Raw genomic sequence first — 20660 nt, forward strand, 5'->3', positions numbered from 1 at the left:
GACGGACGTAACCCATCCACTGGGATGAAATATTGAGATGTTTTGAGAACGCGCTTGGCAAAGCGGTTCAATCTTTCCCCCTTTTGCGGCAAAGTGCGGCTTGTGCGTGAGCATCTTTATTTTGATTAATTTTCTTACTGCCAGCGAATCCTTTTCTTTGTGACCGATGTCTTGCAAGGCCGAGGGACGTGTTTGGAAGAGTTGCCGGGCCGAAGGATCTGTTTGTCCTTGAGATTTCGTGCGTCTTCGATTGTGTGATTTGTGTCTTGTTTCGCTGGTAAGCAAAGGGGGGGCAAAGGGGGTGTTAAGCTTTAACCATTGAAACGAACGGATAAGAAGGAGTGTAGAAAATCTGTCGCCAAAATCTTAGTCTCAACGGCAAACCCTACGTCCTACGCGAAAGCCAGCGTACGAAAGAGTAAGCACACACACACACAAAGCTCTCAGCATAAAGCAGACAGGGTAACAAAATCGTAACTGTGCACTAAATGCGAATGAAACAACATTACAGTAAACGAAGCGAAGTCCTTCGCGCCCGAAAGAAAACCCACAAACCCGTAACGGGGTCCAATAAACTAACCTCACTTCCCGGAGCGAACGTCCGGGCCATGAGTCGAGAGTATTTCGAACAGCCACTGAAATTGCTCCCCGGGGCGGATTGCGTCTTGGCGGCACCGAAACGCCAATATGTCTGCCCTCGAGGAAACAGACACACAATGGATAGAGAGAGCATCGATGAGAGCTGCGCCGTTGACGTTCGAACTTTGGGGCAACCCGTAAGGCACCAACCTCTACTATTGGAACATGGCATTGAAGGGATTGAGCATGGGATTGAGGGTTGTGGCCGCAAAAAAAAACGCGATGGAATATAAAATGTATTTTATGATTTTCATCATCAGCTATTTGCTGCCCTTCTGCGATGGTCCGCTTGGGAAAATGAGATGGTTTGTTGCTAAACGTAGGTCAATAATCGTACTAGAGACGATATTAAGGTTGAAAGCAGTAGCAATACGGTTTGCTTGGTGTGTTTTCTTACGACGGGCATTGTTTTGCTGCTACCCTTGTTCCGGTACGTGACAATAAGAATAGACGAGGAATTCTGGGCATATCAGTTGTTTGCGGGTTATCAGTTGAACAAATAGTAAGTAGTTTGAAAAATTTAGTTTACAATTTAATTTTTCTCGTCTGAGACATCTGAGATGAGATACATCTTCATATTGTTTGATATAATTATGTTATTTTTCCTTCACTTTTTCATTTATTTCAATTAGGTTTATTTACTTTCTGAAGAATTTTTCATATCTTCTTTCTGAGAAATGTATCTACTGTCCTCTACTAAAAGAAAGATGGAACTTTTTCTCAGCACTCCTGGAAGTAACGTGACAAATGAAGTCATATCCATAGCAGTACCATTTCCAGTGCTAACTGATGCCTTTCGCTTTTCGTTACGGTGTCCCGGAGCGCAATCAAACATAATATTATTTCCCGGTAACAGTTGACCTCACGTTCTCGCACACATGCCAGCCCAACTCGGGGAAGCCCCAAGAAATGACCAGGGAAAACAGATCCAAGAACGTAACGGTAGCAGCAAAGCCGTGGGAAAGAAAAATGTCAAGATTTATGAATCATGAGTGCGGTTCGTCTTCCTATGAGCGCACACACACACACACACACACACACGATAAACCTGGCATGAGCTGAGGCGTTTTTCTTTAAAGATACTTCAACCTTTGCCTGATGTTCTTTTTCCCAGCACCGAGTAACACGGTGCGGAACTCAAATATTTCCCAAGAATCAAAAAGAACGTCCGGATAACGTTTTCGGCGACGGCGGACGGATGATGTGTTGGCGATCTAACGGACAAAAAGTCAACAACCCATCCGTCATCCGTTTGCCGTACTGGTAGCTTTGGCAGTAGTGTCAATGTGGTCGCACCGTACTGCACTTTCTTGGCCCGGTAAAGCACGGTATACGTACGCCCTGGACGGTGGTCACGTTACACTGTTAAGGGTTAGTGTTTTTCACTTCCTCAAGCTCGGGTTGTGGCTCTTTTTATGGCAGTGTTTGTTTTCCTGTTGGCTCGATTTATCCTCCCTGTCCATGGACTAACTTGTCACATTTGCCATCCGTCACATGCCATCTTCGAAGGGGCACATATAAAAAAGGGCTTAACTTTTCCGCAAAATCAAAGATAAGGCATTCTTCGTTTTTTCGTGGCACTGGTCGCAAACCTTGTTTGAAGAAGCCCGTCAGAGAACGTTTGTCGTAAACGGATGGTGTGATTTATTATCGTTTAAGCAGCATGTACAGCATTATTTACGTACAGGAGACTGAGTGAGATGAGTGACATTAAGCATCAATGTCTAAATATGGATAAGTAGAGTGAGTGAAGTTATTCAAATATTTTCGTGCCCATCGAGTTAAAATTTTATCGTACTCATAATCGCTTCAACGTATTCAAACATAGATGGAGAGAACGATAAAGGTTTTATATGTGCACATAAAAGAGTTATATGTTTTCATGGAAATTTAATTACAGCTCGGTTCTGTTCAAAAACAGAAATTATATATTTTGTGTGTGAATCTTTAATCAAACTCATTTCCGAATGCCTGAAGTAAATAAAGGTGTCCAGAAGGTAGCATGTCACGCAAGGGTACTTGGTTATTTATTTATACGCGCATTCATATCAAGGATTTTTTGTTTGTTTGCTGGTGCGAATATGTTAAGGTAAAGCGGAAACTAAAAAAAAAGAATATATTTATAAACTGGTGGTGATGAGTTTTTGCTACCGTTTGAGTGCTGCTTATATCCTCACCCAAGCTGACGAGGGATAGGCATTAATCATACATTTAATTGAATTTTATGACCGAAATTAATGAAACCGCATTCGAACTTTTGCCCGACCCCCCTCCATGCTGTGACATATTCCGGCGTCAACCGACCCGACAACGGGGAATGAAAAAGTTGACGAAGAAGATCCCCGGATTGCCTGCGTTTACCTGCGCTTCTTTTCACCCAAGTCATTCAGACACCAAAAAAAAACCAGAAAAGCGTCACTGCAAAACCACGCAGCAAAGGTTTTGGCTTTGTAACGAGCATGGAACACTTGCTGTGAAGAGAACATGGGATGAACGAAGGGGAGGATTTTTCTGTGTGCCCGAAAACCTTTCCCGAACGTAATTTCCTTTTCGGTTTTTCCAAGCCAAAAAAAAGGTATATATCACCCGGCCTCATTTCCGCGGTCGAGACGAATGGAAACAGTTTTTGTGGCTTAATAAATCATTCCTCCACACCAGGCTTGAGTGATGCTTGACGCGTAAAGATAATCTGCAGACCCAATTTCGAAAGAAAGAGACATTCCTTATCCTGCGCGCATCCGCCTTTACCCGTACGGCATTCACCCCCTCGAAAGGGTGATCCGGTGTAAATGATGCTACTACTTTAAAGGCACTTTCATTCGCTCATATTCACCGGCAAACGTGAGCCATCGTCATCGTGGGGTTCCGTCGTAAAAGAGTTGAAGTGGTTGACGGAAGTGATCCCTCTTTTTTGCTGCCACTAAGCCAAGCCCGTGTGCCACGTTAACACATCCCGGAACCGGAACCTACAGCAGCAATGATGATTATCAAACGTTGGTACGAAAAAAAAGGAGACCAAACAAAAAACACAACACAAAAACCAGCCCCCGACGGTGACAAAATGACAAATTGTCTTTGTAACTTGTAGCGGAATTAAATGAGTGACGGAAGACAAAGCAAAAGGCAACTGTTTGACATGATGTTATCAAGTACCGTACCGGTGGGTGTTTTCTGTTGGCATGTTGTTGTTTTTGTGTTTGGCTTTTATTGTTAACTACGAGTAGAATGGATAAAAGAAGGTGTTTTCATTGTTTGATTCTAGCGATTTAAATACATTTATGTTCGTTTAATTTATTTCTGCTGGTAAAAGAGGAAAGAGTTAATTTCATTCATGCTTAACTTGCTATAATGAGTTTATTTAATTAAAAACTTAATGTTGGAGTCAGCTAAATTCTTTAAAGTATGTCAACAGAGTACAGTATGATACACGAAATGCGACAACAAATGAGATTTCTTTCAACAAGAAATTTCGGATAATTAAAGGAAGATTAATTTATTCCTTGTTAAGTTTGTTCAGTTTCGGCCTATTTTTGCTTGAACCTATGACGCAGTTGAAGAACCGAGAAGATTTTAATTTTCTTTCTACGTTAATACAAATCGATTCGTCAAGCATTTTCAATCAATTCTTGAAATGGAAAAGGGATTCCGCCTAATGAAGATTCTTATTAGCATATTTCGTCGGATTTACCTTCGATTCCGACTGTTACCAATTTCGCACAATGTTACTTTGTATTCTATATTGATCTGTTTTATTTTTGTAATATGTATTATCCTCTGTAATTGGTTTTTTCATTTACAAAAATACGAAATTCACCGGAATTAATTTAAAATTTACGTAAAGTATGTAAAATTTTTGAAATTACATATTGTTTTTTTTTGATTTTGTTAACTTGAACACTATAGAAAATGAATAATCAGCTTGATGCTTCGAACCTATCTGATCTTGAAATAAAATATTGATAATAATTCAATTGTCAAATTACATTAGCTCGCTTTTTTCTGTCATTTTCCCTCTTTGTGACATGACAAACACCATTTGAAGGATAAATTCTAGTTAAACTTCCTCTAGTGGTTGTGTCGAAGCGTGATCGAGTGTTTTCTTTTTATACTGGACTGGACATGGACAAAAATGCCATGCGAAGCATAGCCTTCCAGGCAGTTGGTAACAGTTCATTCGAAATGTGCCATAAGCATGGTTTGCTGAAATCAGTACTCACTGTGCACTAGGCATGGAAAGTGAATCTCACGCGTGTATTTGTGGCAGTTTGTCAAGCTAGCAGGATGCTGTATGTACATGGGAACATACACATGCGAGAGAATCCCACAGAGAGGACCATAACAAAAGGAGGATCATGCTTCGTTTGGCGCCCGTTCTCCTCCGAAATGCTTCTCTCGCTTCAGTCAGCCTGCATCAATGCTGTCCCAGCTTTTAGGCAGTGTGCGTAAATAATTCATGAGCAATATTTTTTCATAAGGATCAATATTGTTCTGATTGGATTTTCGGCGCTGTGTTTTGGTGGTTTGATGCTGGGCACAGACACGACAGCGCGCCTGCTCGCGCCTTCGCACTGGGTACCACGGTCCAATCCGCACCATCATCGAGATTATTTGAGAGTAAATGGAAAGATTCCGGAAATTGACAAAATATTTCCAGCCGTTGTTTATTGATTTCGGGATCCGCCGGGCCAGTTTCAGCGGATTATGAAATGGTGTACTTACGCCTGGTTTCGATGCTGATGTGTGTGCGACGGTCTGATGGGTCGGATGTCGTTTCGATATGCAAGGTGCCACGATAAACGGCAACGGCGGTATGAATAATTACCACGAAACGCTTGGCCGCAGTGAGCTTGGGAATTGACTGATTGGTAGCACCGTGGCACCGGCATTTCCCTGAGCACCGTTTTGGAGGGGTTGGATCGATTCGATTCGTAGAACAAGTATGAATATTGCTAACGATTGCTGTCTATTGCTGTTTGTCTGTACGAAACGTTTCGGTGAGTTTTTGTGTGATTGTTTTTTAGAATCAATCGTTTGCACGATTCGCTGAATATGGTTTAGAGCGGTATAAATATGAAAAGCATTTTTCAAGGAATGTTTCCTACTGAGGAAAATGAATTAAAGTGTTTTTATTGTATATAACCTCGTCACTACATGCTTAGAAAGAAAAGCTAAGGCTAAGGCTAAGACTTGGGAAAATTTCATTTTTTTTAATTTTTTTTAATTTAAAGCATTATTTGAGTGAAAAGAAACATTTTCCAACCAATTCGCATCAAAATAAATCAATTTTTAAGATTTTGCTAAATTTCCCAAAAAAAACCAAGGCTATAGCCTTAGGAGATTGGCAAATTTATAGAATTTTTTTTTAAGTGTCGACGAGATAAATTTTGTTGTTTCAAATTAACAGCTATTCTTCTGTTTTAAAAATATTATTTAAATACATTCTTAATAATTACATACAATACGTTCGTAATTAAAAATATTAAAAAGGCTCTCGGCTTTTTTCAACTTTACAATATTTAATGACACTCAGCCGATGTAATTTTTGAATTTTTATAGGTTTATTTTTGTCTTGGCTTCAAGTCGCGCTTTGAATAGCGATTTTTCACAGAAAATACACCCAAAGCGACTTTTCGCAATATTTTTATATTCCTTTACTGACGGGGTTATATGTAGATGCGTAGTGAAATGATGAAAAACAGTAAGAATAAATTACTAACTGCAGTTATGCGTGTCAAATGAATGAAAACAATGGTATAAAAGAAGATGTTTTATCATATGCCACAGCACACATTACAGCATCACATTGTCTCAATGAAGAAAACAATCTTGAAACGTGTATGATCATATCACTCCTAACAGAAAGAATCATCTTGACGAGTACTGTTGTCCCATGGTGCGTAAGATGATTCAGATGGAAAACCATCATCAGCCGTGAAGCATCATCGGCAAATGCTGCAGCTCTCACAACTTTAGTCGGTGATGCGTTTCAGGGCAATAATATTGGCTAAATGTTTCCTGAGCGTGAAAGCCATCCCAGCCAAGTAGATCGAATAGGATCAAGAGGACTTTTGTTTGCTTTCGCCGACACAGGTCAAGTTTAGCGAGATTCTTTTTGGGATGGGTACAAAAGCACTGATTGTCCATGAATGAAGAATGCTTGTTTTGCTACGATCCACCCTGGTGGAACGCTCTACTGACGATGGCAGAGCCGAACCATACGGCGAGTTCGAAGTCATCTGCCTGTGAACCTTTCGCTCGACGATGATGATGAAAGGTTTCGTGCTGTACAGAGGCCAGTTTTCGGTATGAAGACCCGCAACAAAACAAAAGAAAAAAAAAAAACAACTCGCCGCTATTTCTAACGGGAATTTCGTAAGATTCACCATTCAAACAATGCGTTGCTTCTAGAAATTTTATCTTCCCGCTTGTTTGCGATGAGCACAACAGGAAAACAAATCTTCGAAATAATCAATGAAAGACTTCACCTGCGGCTGTTGATGGGATCACGCTACTGTTTCTTCTGTTTGTTGTGTTTTCGGAACAGCAATAAAGTTTTTCCCAATTTGTATTTTTTTCTATTGATTTTCTTTATTTGTTTGTGCGTGTGTGTGTGTGTGTGAAGAGTACGATAAAGGTAAGAAAATGAAAGATACGGTTGAAAAAGATGATTTTGTTTTCTTTCAACATGCCAACGGTACGCACCGTACCTTTGCTGAAAGCTCCAGTGGATAAGACGGACAGAAAACTGAAAATGGAAGTGAACCAGACAAAAGAAAGATTTTCTTAAAGTAGCAGAAGTATTGTACTGATAGAAGCCGGAAAAGCAATTTACGCGTAAAATATAACAAAGTTTTCTTGAACATAATCCTTACATTCATGCCATCAACGGAAATCCCTGTGGTGCTGATGAAGGCTGAGCTTCAGTGAGGTGAGAAAGTTCCACATCTGGGAAATACGAAAGCCGTGTGAGAACTTGTTTTGCAAAATTAGTTTGTTGTCAACACGGTTTGGGATAGTGCCTTTTGTGAGGTGTTGAAGTTTTAATTGACATTAGGCAATACGTCTGCGTATTGAGGAAATTGTTTTTGTTTGGATTTAATGAAAAGATATTGGCAATGAATGACACATTACTGCAATCAAAATTGAATTGGAAATGAAGAAGAATTTAACAAAGAGAAAATATTGTCAAAAAAAACATTTCTTTTCCTTTTATTACAGAAACAATTGAAATTTGATTAATCCCCAAAGAAAGATTGATTGAATTATTGTTTCCATTCAAATCGAAAATTGTCACAGTAATCCCAGTGCATTTCCAATGTTTGCAGCCATAAGACCAGTGTATGGTGAAAACTTATTTTATGCACTACGGTACAGTGAATCCAATTCGCATGTTCGAGGGTTGATCGGGTCAGCTGTTCCTTACCACAATTATCGTTCATGAAAAGGGTCCCAGTTTCTGCAACCAGCAAAAGCTACCTGGTGCAATGTAGGTGAGCCGGTCGTATTACATAAGATCAGACACTGTGTCAGTCATAGAATATTCAAATGCCGTACGAACGACACAATTAGTTCAACATGGTCTGAATTTTAATGAGTCAAAACGATGTCACAGTTTTACCGAACCCTTGGGAACTTGGGAAGCTGCATGGGATTGGAAGGAAGTATGGTATGGCTGTAAAGTTAAGTAAGAATATCTCGTTTAAAACTAGACCGAGACCCAATGTTCGTTTGTGCTGTCGATGTCACAGCCGAACAAAATATCAATTCCACGGGGCCATGTTTACGAAGCATCGTTAATTAACACCGTAACCTGAAACCCTTAGCTTTCATTTTTGCTTGCTCGTTGAAAATGTTATTTATGAATGTTTGAGCAGAAAAGGCTCACTGGAGTTTATACTGATTGGTTATAATGACTTGTAATTGTGTGGATGTTTTTGTTGCTTTGTAGAAATTGTAATAATTTAAACCTGAAGCAAAACATTGAATGAATTTAGTTTAATTTTGTGAACTCATAAAAAATGAATGAAGAATTCAAAAGAAAATAATTCAAGACCAAGAGATAATTCAAGATAATAATGAATACCTTCCAAAATCCAAAATTTATATTTTTCCTTGAGACTCATTCGAATTGCTATTTTCAATGGGACGTTTTTAATGCTTGTTGGTTGGTATTATGTCAGCGACAGTTTGCATGTAATCGTGTTAGGTCTGTTTATTATTCGGCGCCCGTTAGCGGGCCAATTCAAGATTGGTTTGCACCCCAAAACAACCCCAGCTGAGTGACAACGTTGTATACAAAGTGGAAATTGTACTGTGGCGGGGCGCTGAATGACCCTTCAAAAAGTGGAAAATGGATTGGGCGAATGACACTGGCCAACAGAAGCGTAACGATGCTGTGGCCTCAACGATCTCTCTTGAGACAGCTTGAGATTGTTTTGTATTCTGCAAAGCCATACTGCTGCTGTTGCCAGCGAGGCGATTGGCTGCTTGGGAAATGAATACAGTAGAAGATTGGGAGAATTGCATTTTGTTTGTGAGGATGTTGCAGTACATCTATAACGAAGTTGAATTTTAATGCAACAAAATTGTTCTTGTATTTGGTGAGGGTTGACAGATAGGAACGATCCATCAAAAAAGCACGCTAAGAATTGTTTTTATGTACGCGGAACAGTTTGTTCTTCGATGCGTGTAAGTTTCATTTGAAAAAGTGTAGTTAGTCAATTGAGCGGTAATTGAGACAAGTGGAAGATAGCATGGAAGTGTCTCTGACAACATGTTACTATATTAATTTAGGAATGCGAGAATTCAAAATTTTGATTCAGGATCAATAAGACGAAGATAAAGCACCTTGTTGAAGGTTTTGACCTTGACGATCTACAGGTAGTTGTGGAGTTCTTGGTTCGATCGTAACTTCAGATAACATCACAAGCCTCGTACATACTATGGGCTCTACTAAGTCCTACGATCCAGAAAACTCCTCCAAGATAAACATTGCAGCATATAACGCATCCTAATATGTCCGGTAGTTGTCTATGACCACTTGTCTTGAACATTGATGGCGAATGACTCCAACTTTTGTCCCTCAACAAAATGCTTAAAAAAAAAGCTTGAAGTTTTTCGATTAAACTATTATTTAACTATAGCTTATATACAAGCTCGTACATTTATTTTTATCAACAACGGGGAACTAATAAATAAAGAAGTTTCGTGCCTTTATAATTTCCATTAGGTTGAACCTCCTTCCCTGACGGCTAGCCCTGAAATTCCCCTTGCTGCTTATTATGTGAACAACCATCTTCTTTCTAATCGCTAAATCCAGCAACCGATTGAAGTATACACCCTCTCCAATGCTAGCAAAAGCAAAAAAAAAAGTTCCATGTGCCAGTTCTATGGTGCGTTGCAAAACTTTGCATAGGGCACGGGACTCCCTGCAGCACTACTATACGACATGTGTGAAAACCAACAGCTCATCGCAGCTGAATAATTAATTCTTCATTTATTCTCGCCACGCTACCATTCGCTTTTCTGCGCTCGAGCCGCTTGTTGGGCGGATGATCAACCCAAGGGCTCATATTTTCCTGCTTCAACACGACTTTCTACTACGAGCCGGTGCACATTTCTATATATCCTTCATGCAAATTAATCCCATACGCTCCGAGGGGCATATACTGAGCCGCATCTTAAGCGGCAGTCTTCGCCAATCGCTTGCGACAGTAAAAACTTGATTGATTAAATGGGACGGAAGCATGCATATTTAACGATTGCATATATGAATAAGACATGAAAATGACTAATTATCCAACAGGTATTTATTGGCTGTGTGCTCTAGAACTGTGTGCGTGCAAACATGCCTAAATGTTGACTCTTTAGAACTTTAATTAGAGTTCAAGTTTTGTTAAAGAAACTATTCCTATTCGATCAAAGACGTATCGTAAGTTAAAGTATTATTCGATTAATTTTCAAGGTGCTTTGTCGAAGCAGTACAACAGTATGTAAGGCACGCAGCATTGCAATTCGAGTCCAGGAGAATCAACGTTAAATAAATACATATTTCGGTCGAAGCATAAAAATCCGCTTTTTTACACTTTATCACTACGGCGTGATGTTGATAAAAAGGGAAATATTTTTATTGCATGCATGATTAAAACCGTCGGTAATGCTACATTAATAATATCACCTTCAGCATCAGCAAAACTCACCATACCCGTGCGGCAGGTAAAAATGTCCCGGGAAAGTTTCCGTTTTTCGCACAGTCACATTGTCAGCAAAACCCATTCAGGCATGACTCGTTTTTAGATTGAAAAATCGTGTTCTAACGATGGAAAAATATTCCCCTTCCATCCCACAGCAATATTCCTGCCGGAGTCCTACAAAGCCCTTTATTCTTTTTTCTCTCTCTCTCTCTCTGTCTCACTCACTCTCTCTCTTTGGGGAAACAACTTTTCTTTATTTCTTTCAGTTAAAATCGGTTTAAATGCAGGACAGCCATCATCTCGTGTGCGAGGGAAACTTTCGACCAATTTCGGTATTGCTACAAAACAAATTCACGGTGTGGAATTGAAGCGAAAAAGTCAAGAAAAACCCTTCCATACCATCGCTGGGCAGACGGATTTGGGATGGGGAAAATGTGTTTCTTTTTATTTCTGTTCGCCATCTCGCCCCATAGTGCTGCTCAGTTTTGCCAACTTATGAAACATGCTGCCAGGCATTATTATTGTTCGGGTGGCTGCTGATGCTGACGGTTGTTTCGTTTCGCGACTGGTACAGTCACTCACATTCGATGATTTATGACCGCTTAACGAGTATCACGCACGAACGAGCGTACCTTCCAGGCACCGTTTGCAACGTTCGGCGCTTGGTCTAACTTCACCAACAGTTCTCGGGGGTGTCCCCCCGGGGTGGGGACCTAACCCACTAACACATTGACTTGCCTTGACTGGAGCCATTTTTCCATTTCCGGGGTACGTTTTCCCTCCGGGTGGGGCGGAGGGGGAAGGGAGGCCACCGGGTGTTTGTATTCTCGGTGGTGCAATATTTTTCACACCAATGCAGCAAGCGGATTCGTGGCCCAGTATTCAAGACGTTGCTGTTTGGCGGTTAGTATTGGGCATGTCGTACGAGAAGGTTTCGTGACTCCCAGCAACTGACATCCGTCCGTTTGACCATGACACTTGATTCTTAGTGCTGCTTCGCTAGTGCTAGCAGTGGAAAATGCTTGGGTCCATTTCCGATGAGTCGTCCGGTACCGACACAGGACACAACCATCGAATGTCGGGGATGGATGGTGGACGCTGGTACATAGTTGCTTCCGTAAATTGTCTTGGGCACAAGCTGTGGTGCCCATCAATTTGGAAAGTTTTATTTGTTCCTGTGCTGTGTGTTGCACTTTGTCCTTTTACCGTTTGGCGGATGGCGGAAGAATGTATCTCCATCCCTCTAGACAGTTACATGTGTTTCGAGATGGTTTGCACCAGTATGTCTCTGTGTGTGTGTGTATGGTTTGGTTAGTTTTGTGTGCAAAAAGTTGCAACCATCCCGTTATGGACTTCGGGGTTGACCAGCTGTCCCCAAGTATCGCGCATCCAATTTCGGTTTATTTGACTTGTAAAGCTCAAACGGTGGTTCGTTCTTTTGTTTACAGTACGAAACGCTTCTCTTGAAGCTTTTGAAGCTGACATTGTGATGTTTTGCACGAAATATTGCTGAACAAGATATAAAGTTGTTTCGCAATTAGCTAGACGCAGCAGAGTTCTATGCCATCAGCAAATGCATAAAAATGGTCTGAACTCTTTTTTTCCGTTGGGTTCCCCCATTTCAGCAATTATGTAGCCGTCGACTATCTGTCAACATCGATACGCTGTTCTGTCAAAGCAGCAAAATCGTACGCAACGAGTCGGTTCGCGCGTATCATGCTCGCCCGGGGTAACAAGAAACGATATTAAATGATATTCTAACGCGCTCGCACCGTTGAAACGGCACGGCCGAACCTGGCAGGCGAAGTATTTGCGCAACGATTAATCGTAGGAAAAATGATGAATCATCATATTTCATCCCCACGGCGCCTTGCTAACGACGACGACCAGTCTTTATTAGGCTGAATAGCGCCCATACACGATTGACTGCCGGGTACGTTATCCGGTGGCCGCGTTACCGTGGGAATCCCTGAAGGAACTCTGTTGCTACGTTAGCGCATCGTGAGCTACATCCATCTATCTGGTAGCTTTTACCCAACCTGCCTGTCCCAATTTTGCTCTTGCCAATACTAACAAACCATGACGTGTACTTCATTGGATCGTTTCAGTGTTTCACTTTAGTTATTTCTTTATGTTTTTTTTTGCTGTTTGGTTTTTTTTCGCTGCTTGTGCACATTTTCTTTTGATCGCTTTGCCCTTGCCATTATTAATTATGAATATGCGATTATGTTCGCTTTTATGCTTGGAAAAATATCGTACAACCTACAGGGTTTTTTGCTGAACAGAGATCAGGTCACAACAGAATTTAGCAAGTAAGCGTCTCACTACCTGATGATATTAAGCTTCGGTGAATGGAGTACAGGATGTGTATATGACAGCCATTGTGTGCTACCCATCGAGTGACCATGGCGTCCATATGAAAGGACGTCAAATCAAGCTTTATCTAACTTTTGCTCGCTAGCGGCTTAGTGGGGATTGTATCTACATGTCTTTCAATGTACACAAAGTAAGGAGAAATGTGATATACCACGCTGCCAGAAGTAATCTCCAACGACAATTTAAATACTAATTTAAATGTAACATTTTTCTTATGTCTCTTGAGAGTGATCGAACAATTTTGAACTCTGTTCGACGGATGATTTAGATTAGTGCTCCATCATGACAGTATCCATAAAATATAACACTTCTTACAGAAGAAAAAAACCCCATTGGCACCTAGTAAAGATTATATCAACATGTCTCGGCATGTGCGTACGTTATTGAGCGTTATTGTGTGAAACGGACCGGAACCAATGTTATCCATCATTCAATAAAATTTTCACACCATTAACGAGTTTAACTTCCAAATGGTGACTCTATCCACACACACGCATACAAAAAGTACAATCCCTCAATGTGGCAGTCCCGCAACAAGTAGCCCATCGGAAAAACTTCTAGGTGAAAACATGTAGCAAAACGGCAAACAATGGCGGCTTCGGGTTCGGGTGCCACTTTTGACGCGCAACTTTGGCAACCTTCGTATCCCCCGATGGTTTAGTGAAAACATCACTGCTCTAGGTATAAATTTTCACTCAATCACTGGCCCGTCGACATGTAACGGTTGAGTGTGTGTGTGTGTTTGTGGATTTCCGGATGGGACTTGTTGCATAAGCATTTTCACCTTAAAATTTGCGGTCGATTGCGATGGACAACTGTCAACCGGAAGCTTTACGTTAGTGGGAAATTAATGAAGGGGAAACGAACGATTTGTTACATTCTTGGAATCAATGTGGAGGAATTTCATTTGATTGTTGTTGACGAGAACAATTTTATCAGAAAAAAATTATAACACCAAATTGCTGGGAATTGGAATTTTGTTTCATTCCATTTATTGAAATATACCATTGTTCGGATAAAATACTTTAAATACTTTAAATATGAACGTCTGTTGTTGTCTTTAATATCAGCCTAAATTTGAACAAACATACTTTAGTACTAAGTTTAAAGCAAGTATAAAAAAATATCGTTACACTGTCTGTTTAATTTAGCAATTGTTATTTTATACATAGATGTAGATACTTATTGAGATGTATACAAAATAATAGAAGTAACGAATAACTGAATCTAACAAATTGAAAATTAAACATGCATTTCTGATAACAAAAATATAAATTTATTATTCAAATCTCACAACCGGAAACTATTAAAATATATTAAAAAATAAGTGAACTTGAGACAAGCAAAAAGTTTATTATTACAACTTAATATATTCCTTATGAGCTAGTAACGTCGTTTGCATATTTAAACAAAAGCTAATTAAGACTATTTTGCCTACCATCTTCAACAGCAAGTAGCTAATTGGTAAGCCAATAAACCATTCTCTCTTTGTCGTTTTAACAGCAACTCCCGAGTGTGTTCCGTAATTTTCGATGTATTACTTGTACGTCGCGAAACCGGATTCATTCCTAATGAGAATAAATTTGCGTACCAATAGGAGCGCATTGTGAAGAAGTGAAATCGTACACCGCACATTATCATTTCATTTTGGGCGCCATTGAAATGGAAGCCCGTTCGCCGGGGAAACGCAATAGTAGAATGATAATCGTGAATTCTTGGGTCACGATTAATCCCATACCCCGTATTCGTAAGAAGTTGTTCTAATCGTTTAAATCTTGCTTTTCGATCTACCCCTCACAAAACTCATGCCTTCGCTAGAGAATTTGTGTCACATGTACGTACGACTTTCTCTCGATGTAAGTGAGCGCCAAACGGATGAGTTTCATTCGTGTGAGTGTGTGTGTGTGTACGTGTGCTTTATGCTCTGCCAGTGCGCCACACCCAAAACGTGCACCACGAGCCAAGTGTTTAATGCTAACTTTTGGCAAGCAAAATGTCGGTTCATCGAACATGCTCAAAACCCACGAAAAAGGAGGAAATTAACGACTAGTCCACACAGATGCGCGGCCCTGGCATCGGTTTCTGGCGCTCCGAGCGCTGATGCATAAATTGGTGGATTATGCATGGAATAAATAATTATCCGCAGCAGCAAATGCCTCCCACGGGAGGATCGTTCCCGCTTCGATCCGGGGTCTGGAAAAAGGCATCACCGTACCACGTATAGTGTTGCAGCTGGCTGGGGTGGGTTTAGAGATGGAAGAATAAATTCAAGAGCTTAGGTCGTAATGGTGGTGGTGGAAAAAGTACTCTACCACTGCATGTTCGGCATGTAATGGAATGCGGAGGAATGCGTTGTTTATGCTCCTTTTTTGTTTTTTTGGTGGAACCATGTGTGCACGCCGTGTGCACTGGCAATTTGATTTAATTACCCTGACTGTTACACTGTCCGCATTCGCCACGACTGTGGCGATGGATCGTTGACCTGATACCTGGCCGGTACGTAAGTAGGGCCTCGAAAAGTACTAGCCATGATTAACAATGTTGCGGTTTCGGGATGTGTTGCGTGTAGGTGCAAATGCATATCGAAACGCAGCGCACAGAGCGCAATGACCAATTGGGTGCTAATGATTGGTTGTGGAAATTAATTGCCTTAAGGTATGAAGCGTTCATTTGTGCACTTGTTGAGTTTTTACTCCACTCTATCGATAGTAAAATGGACGGTTATGGTATCAATCAAACGTTATGAAATTAGATATTAGTACGATTTTCTTCTAACATTAAAGAAGATGAAAATTTTGTTAAAAAAGATGGTAAAGTGTAAAGGCCAACAAGTTTCTATATTATTACAAATTTTTTTTTACTTATCTGATGTATTTCAAACATTTTTTTCTTTCCCTTCACTCACATAACAGCATCGTTCATGAACCAAACTGAAAAACTAATGTTTTTGCAATGTTATTTTTTTTCTTGTTTTCCATTCTAGGGGTGGACCTGGCCTAAGATGGGGAGCGTGCTACTCACGGCTGTGTTCATAGCGTTACAATTTGCTACCGGCCTGGCCAACCCTGACTCAAAGCGTTTATATGACGACCTGCTGAGCAACTACAACCGACTGATACGGCCCGTGGGCAACAACTCCGATCGTCTGACAGTCAAAATGGGTCTCAGGCTCTCCCAGTTGATTGATGTGGTAAGTAGCAGCCGGTGGTCAAATATTTTATTTCTTTACGTGCGATGAAATAACAGCACATTCTGTCATGCCTTTGCGTAAAACTGCCGTACGGGTTATGGGGTTTCGAACGTTTCGCTACATTCGGACGACAGCGTAGTCCAGTGCCGATGCGAGATCCTTCGCAAAGCTGACCGTTTCCACCGGTTGTGTCGAGCGATTCATCATCATTAGCGTAATTCGGCCTGCCCGGAACTGGATCTTAGATATCTTTCTACGCCAGTGCTGGTGAATCCTTTCCGGCAGCATCTCACATCTTTGGTGAGTTTTGTTCTGGTTTTGTTTTTTCTATGCCTTGACCATGCCGTTCTGTGTAACAGAACGGGTGGGGGTTGTGTTAGGTTAACGGCATTCATTGGCCGTTGGACGTGTTTGCAGATAACCTCAAACTGGACATCGTGTTCTCACTGCACAGCGGACGGTCAACCCAGCTGGCAAAGGTGGTTCTGTTCATAGTCAATGGAATGAAGGTTCTGGGATAGCTTTAAAGTTTCTCAAGCGATGGTCCGCATGGTCATTGTAGGGAGGAATTCCCGCATCCTGACCACGGCAATTCCATCCCATGAACCGTAGCGATCTCGTACGTTTTCTTCATTAAGTGAAACGAGTAATTAATTAAAGGAGGGAAAAGTTTAGTTTTTAAGTACGGACATTAAAAATAATTACACTGCCCTCGAGTGCTGGTGGATGCTACTGTTCGTACCGGTTTGGTCATGGAAGATGAAGGTCCAGACATCCCGTTTGACGTAACAGATGGATCTGACGTGAAAATGGACTATGTTTGGTTAGACATACGGTTCACCTACATAAATGGAAGGGACTTGAATAGTCAGGGCACTGTGTTCATTGGGATCGATTTTGCATATTAATGAAAATTTAAACTATTCACATGGCTATACAATATTAAATCATCTTTTTATAAATTTACTTTTGGAGTTTTCAAAAAATAATGTGTTCACATATCGGACTTGTTCAGCTCACCATACGTGTCCCTTGTTAGGTGTATATCCACGGAGTTAGCTGATCCTCTCTGTACAGGACACTGTATTGCGCCTTAGTGTACCCGTCAATCTAATACGCCAGCATTGCTTTGATTGTCCTAATTGAGAGTGTGCAAAAATCTTTACACGCATTGCCATTAATGATGATGATATGTCTCAATTGATCTAATCCTAGCTTGTTTCCTGCAGTTCGATATTTTTTCAATGAGAAACATTTCAATTTTTCGCTATCTACCTTCCGTTCGCGACTGTCATCCTCTGCAACGAAAGACAAATGTCTTTCTCTGAACTTTTCTTTTCCATTTTGTCTGTTACTTCATTACCCTCGTCTTCTTTCTTTTTTGGTTTTTCTCTCTGCTGGTTTTCCTGGTCATTAATTATTCCGGCATCTTCAGTTTCTTCTTACTCATTTTTGTTACAGTATAAATTCCAGAGTTCTTGGCCTTTCTGGCTTTCCTTGACTTTATTTACCCATAGTAGCATAGTCAGTCCTGAGTTCAGGAGAGTGGTCCGGATGGGATTTGATAGACCCGGTCCTTAAGTATACTATAGTTTATAGTTTGTAGGAACGTATTGCTAAATAAATGTTAATACTAATAGTAATAATAAATTCATTCACATGGAAAGTAACATTAAACCCTTAAGAAATAAAATGCATCAAAGTCCATAATAATGTAAGTTAACACTCAAATATTGTTACCTAAAACCAAACGTTCAAATATTCCTTTCCATCGAAAAAAATTTGCGCAATATCTTACCATAAATTGTACCACCGATAGTACAAGATAGTGCAATACGTGTGAAAATGTAGGGCGAAAAATATTTCCTAGTTTTATATCATCATAATGTTCACTCTGCGGTTTCGTTTATCAAGCTGCTGGCTACGTCATCAAACGATGTCAAATTCTCTTGGCACCAAGCTCAACACATAGAATTTGCTGATTGATAATAAAAAAAATATTCCGTTTTCGCTCTAAACAAATGGTCGGTCGGTTTATGGTAGGACGTTTAACGAGATCGCACCGTTTTCCGGGCCCTGGTCAAACAGCCGGAGCAGTGTAATAAGTACGGAGCATGTTGTTGACTTCGGAGTTCCGTCCGGCTGAGGATCGATGATGGTTGTCACCAGCTGTTGAAAGAATATATTTCTAACTCCCCCCTCCCCTTCCAAGGCCCGTTCCAGAGGCTGCGGTCCAGTTCGGGACTGGCTGGTGGTACGACATGTTGCAAACCTTGGCCCGGGCGCCAGTTTATTATTACTGAGCCCCAGCTGCACGGTGGGTCTTCTGTCCCAATTTTGCTGCACAACCTTTGCGATCCTTTGCGTTTTGATCATCGTTATCACTGGTGTGCGGTGGATGAAACGGAATCCACAAACCGAATCGATACGCTCAAACCTCAAGCTCCTCAATAGCTTATAAATTTTTAAAACCATCGTTGGGTGATTTGATTTGCAAATCGATTTGGCAGCATTTCCGTAACATTCGTAACATTCCACAGCCGACCGGAATGTTGTTGTGTGCTTTTTCACTCTTTATCGCTTTGCTCCGGTGTCTTGTCCCAAACATCGCCGAGTGCCTCTCGGGAGGTTTTGGTTGTGCAGAGTTTAATTTTACATCACGACCTCGAACCACGGTCGCATCGTCAGTGTAATGTGTCCACCAGGATGTGAAAGGGGACACATCGATCCCTGTTAAAGTTCCGCTTTGTTGACCGTTCGCTGTTGCTCGGTAAACAGAGCTTCGGAACTCCGCAGCTAGGTGATTGAACTCCGGTTTTGTCGGTTTCGGGTGGTTCGAGCGGTTGGTGTGAATCGATTTCTGTCCTCCGTTCGTAGTGGGAACGGTCAACAGATTGCCATTTCCGTGGGATGACGGTAAAGTGTTCAATAAAAACCAAAAATCTTCCAACATTTGATAGCGCACTTCGCCGCAACTGGTCGTTCGTGTGCGCTTACAACTTTTCGGCATCCAGTCTTCGGGGCCTCTACGTTCAGGGCCAGGCCGAGAAGGACGTTTTGATGTGAATGCATACATAAAAATAATTTACGAGTACGGATGCCTTTCCCTAACCCTGAACTGGATGCGATGGGATCGGATGCTGGTTGGGCGTTTTCCTGGGAGTTAAGGATTTTACGATTTGCGTGTATCACGGTGCGTGTATTTTTTCTTTAGGTTTTTGGTTTGTTTGCTATGAAGCAAAGAAAATGCATTTCAACCGTTCTTCTAGTTGTTTGTTGTACGCATCGCAGGGCACAAATTATAGGCCCTTGGAAAATGTGTCTCGCATAAAATGGAAACGCTTTCGAGCACGTTGAGTAGATTGGAAGTTCGATTAAAGTTTAATGTATATGTATATACTCGTAAGAAAGTGTATCCGCCCACACGCATTTGAATGCTTGTCCCTTCTTTCTATCCTTCCCTTCCCTCTTGCTCTATTCATCCCAACTTTATACAAAGATTATCTGAAATTTATCTCACAAAATGGGCATGCTTAAGATGGGTTGTGAGCTCGGGTTGTGAAAGGGAATAATGTTGAATTTTAAATTGATGAACCATGATAGGCAAAAAGGATATCGCCGGGCAAAATAGACAATCAAGCAGTTGGTTTGGTTGTTGGATTCAATGTTACGAAAGTTTGCAAATAAAACTGTCAAGCCGACCAACGAATAGCTGCTTTGTGTGTTTGGGGGGGAAATGTTGTGCTTTACCAATTGAAATTCGTTCCGAACTTTGTTGGAAAATAGTTTCCACTGAATAACAACAGTTCTATTGTTTTATTCATTGCCATTTCTGCATTCAAGAAAATTCGTTCCGTTGGCTGGTATTGTTTTGTTGTTCTCACTGGCAAAGGTATATACACACCCGCACACATTCAGACACACATTTGTTGGGAAATAAAGCGAGAAAATCCCTTCACGTTCAGCGTCCTCGTCGATGCCATCGTCTGACAAGCGATGAAACGCTACGGGTGTGAGCATTATTGTAGTCGATTTTCCTTCCGTTCCGTAGCACACCGGAGACTTCTCGACTACCGGGTACGTCCGAATAAATTAAACCTTTCCTACCCGTACAGCTTTGGCCCGTCCGGTGGGCTGTGCACCGTATCGACGACCCTATCAAGCCTGCACTATCGAAGGCCATTGGCCCTATCCGTGGAGGCGATGAGGCGACGGTAGACAGATTGATTTACTGCCGATGCTTTGACCACCATCCATCTTGC

The 20660-nt window shown here is 41.1% G+C and overlaps 1 protein-coding gene across 3 annotated transcripts in view; it reads left to right on the plus strand.

Annotated features, from left to right (window-relative positions):
* LOC125764701 (acetylcholine receptor subunit alpha-like 1) overlaps positions 1 to 20660 on the plus strand; it is a 53779-nt gene that overhangs the window by 24336 nt on the left and 8783 nt on the right. For all 3 annotated transcript variants that reach the window (XM_049429215.1, XM_049429216.1, XM_049429217.1), the window contains exon 3: positions 16192 to 16398. In XM_049429215.1, coding sequence (XP_049285172.1) covers positions 16210 to 16398 — 189 coding nt within the window. In that variant the 5' untranslated portion in view covers positions 16192 to 16209. The remainder of the gene's footprint in view (positions 1 to 16191; positions 16399 to 20660) is intronic.

Source organism: Anopheles funestus, chromosome 2RL, assembly GCF_943734845.2.
Source record: "Anopheles funestus chromosome 2RL, idAnoFuneDA-416_04, whole genome shotgun sequence".
Classification (NCBI taxonomy): domain Eukaryota; kingdom Metazoa; phylum Arthropoda; class Insecta; order Diptera; family Culicidae; genus Anopheles; species Anopheles funestus.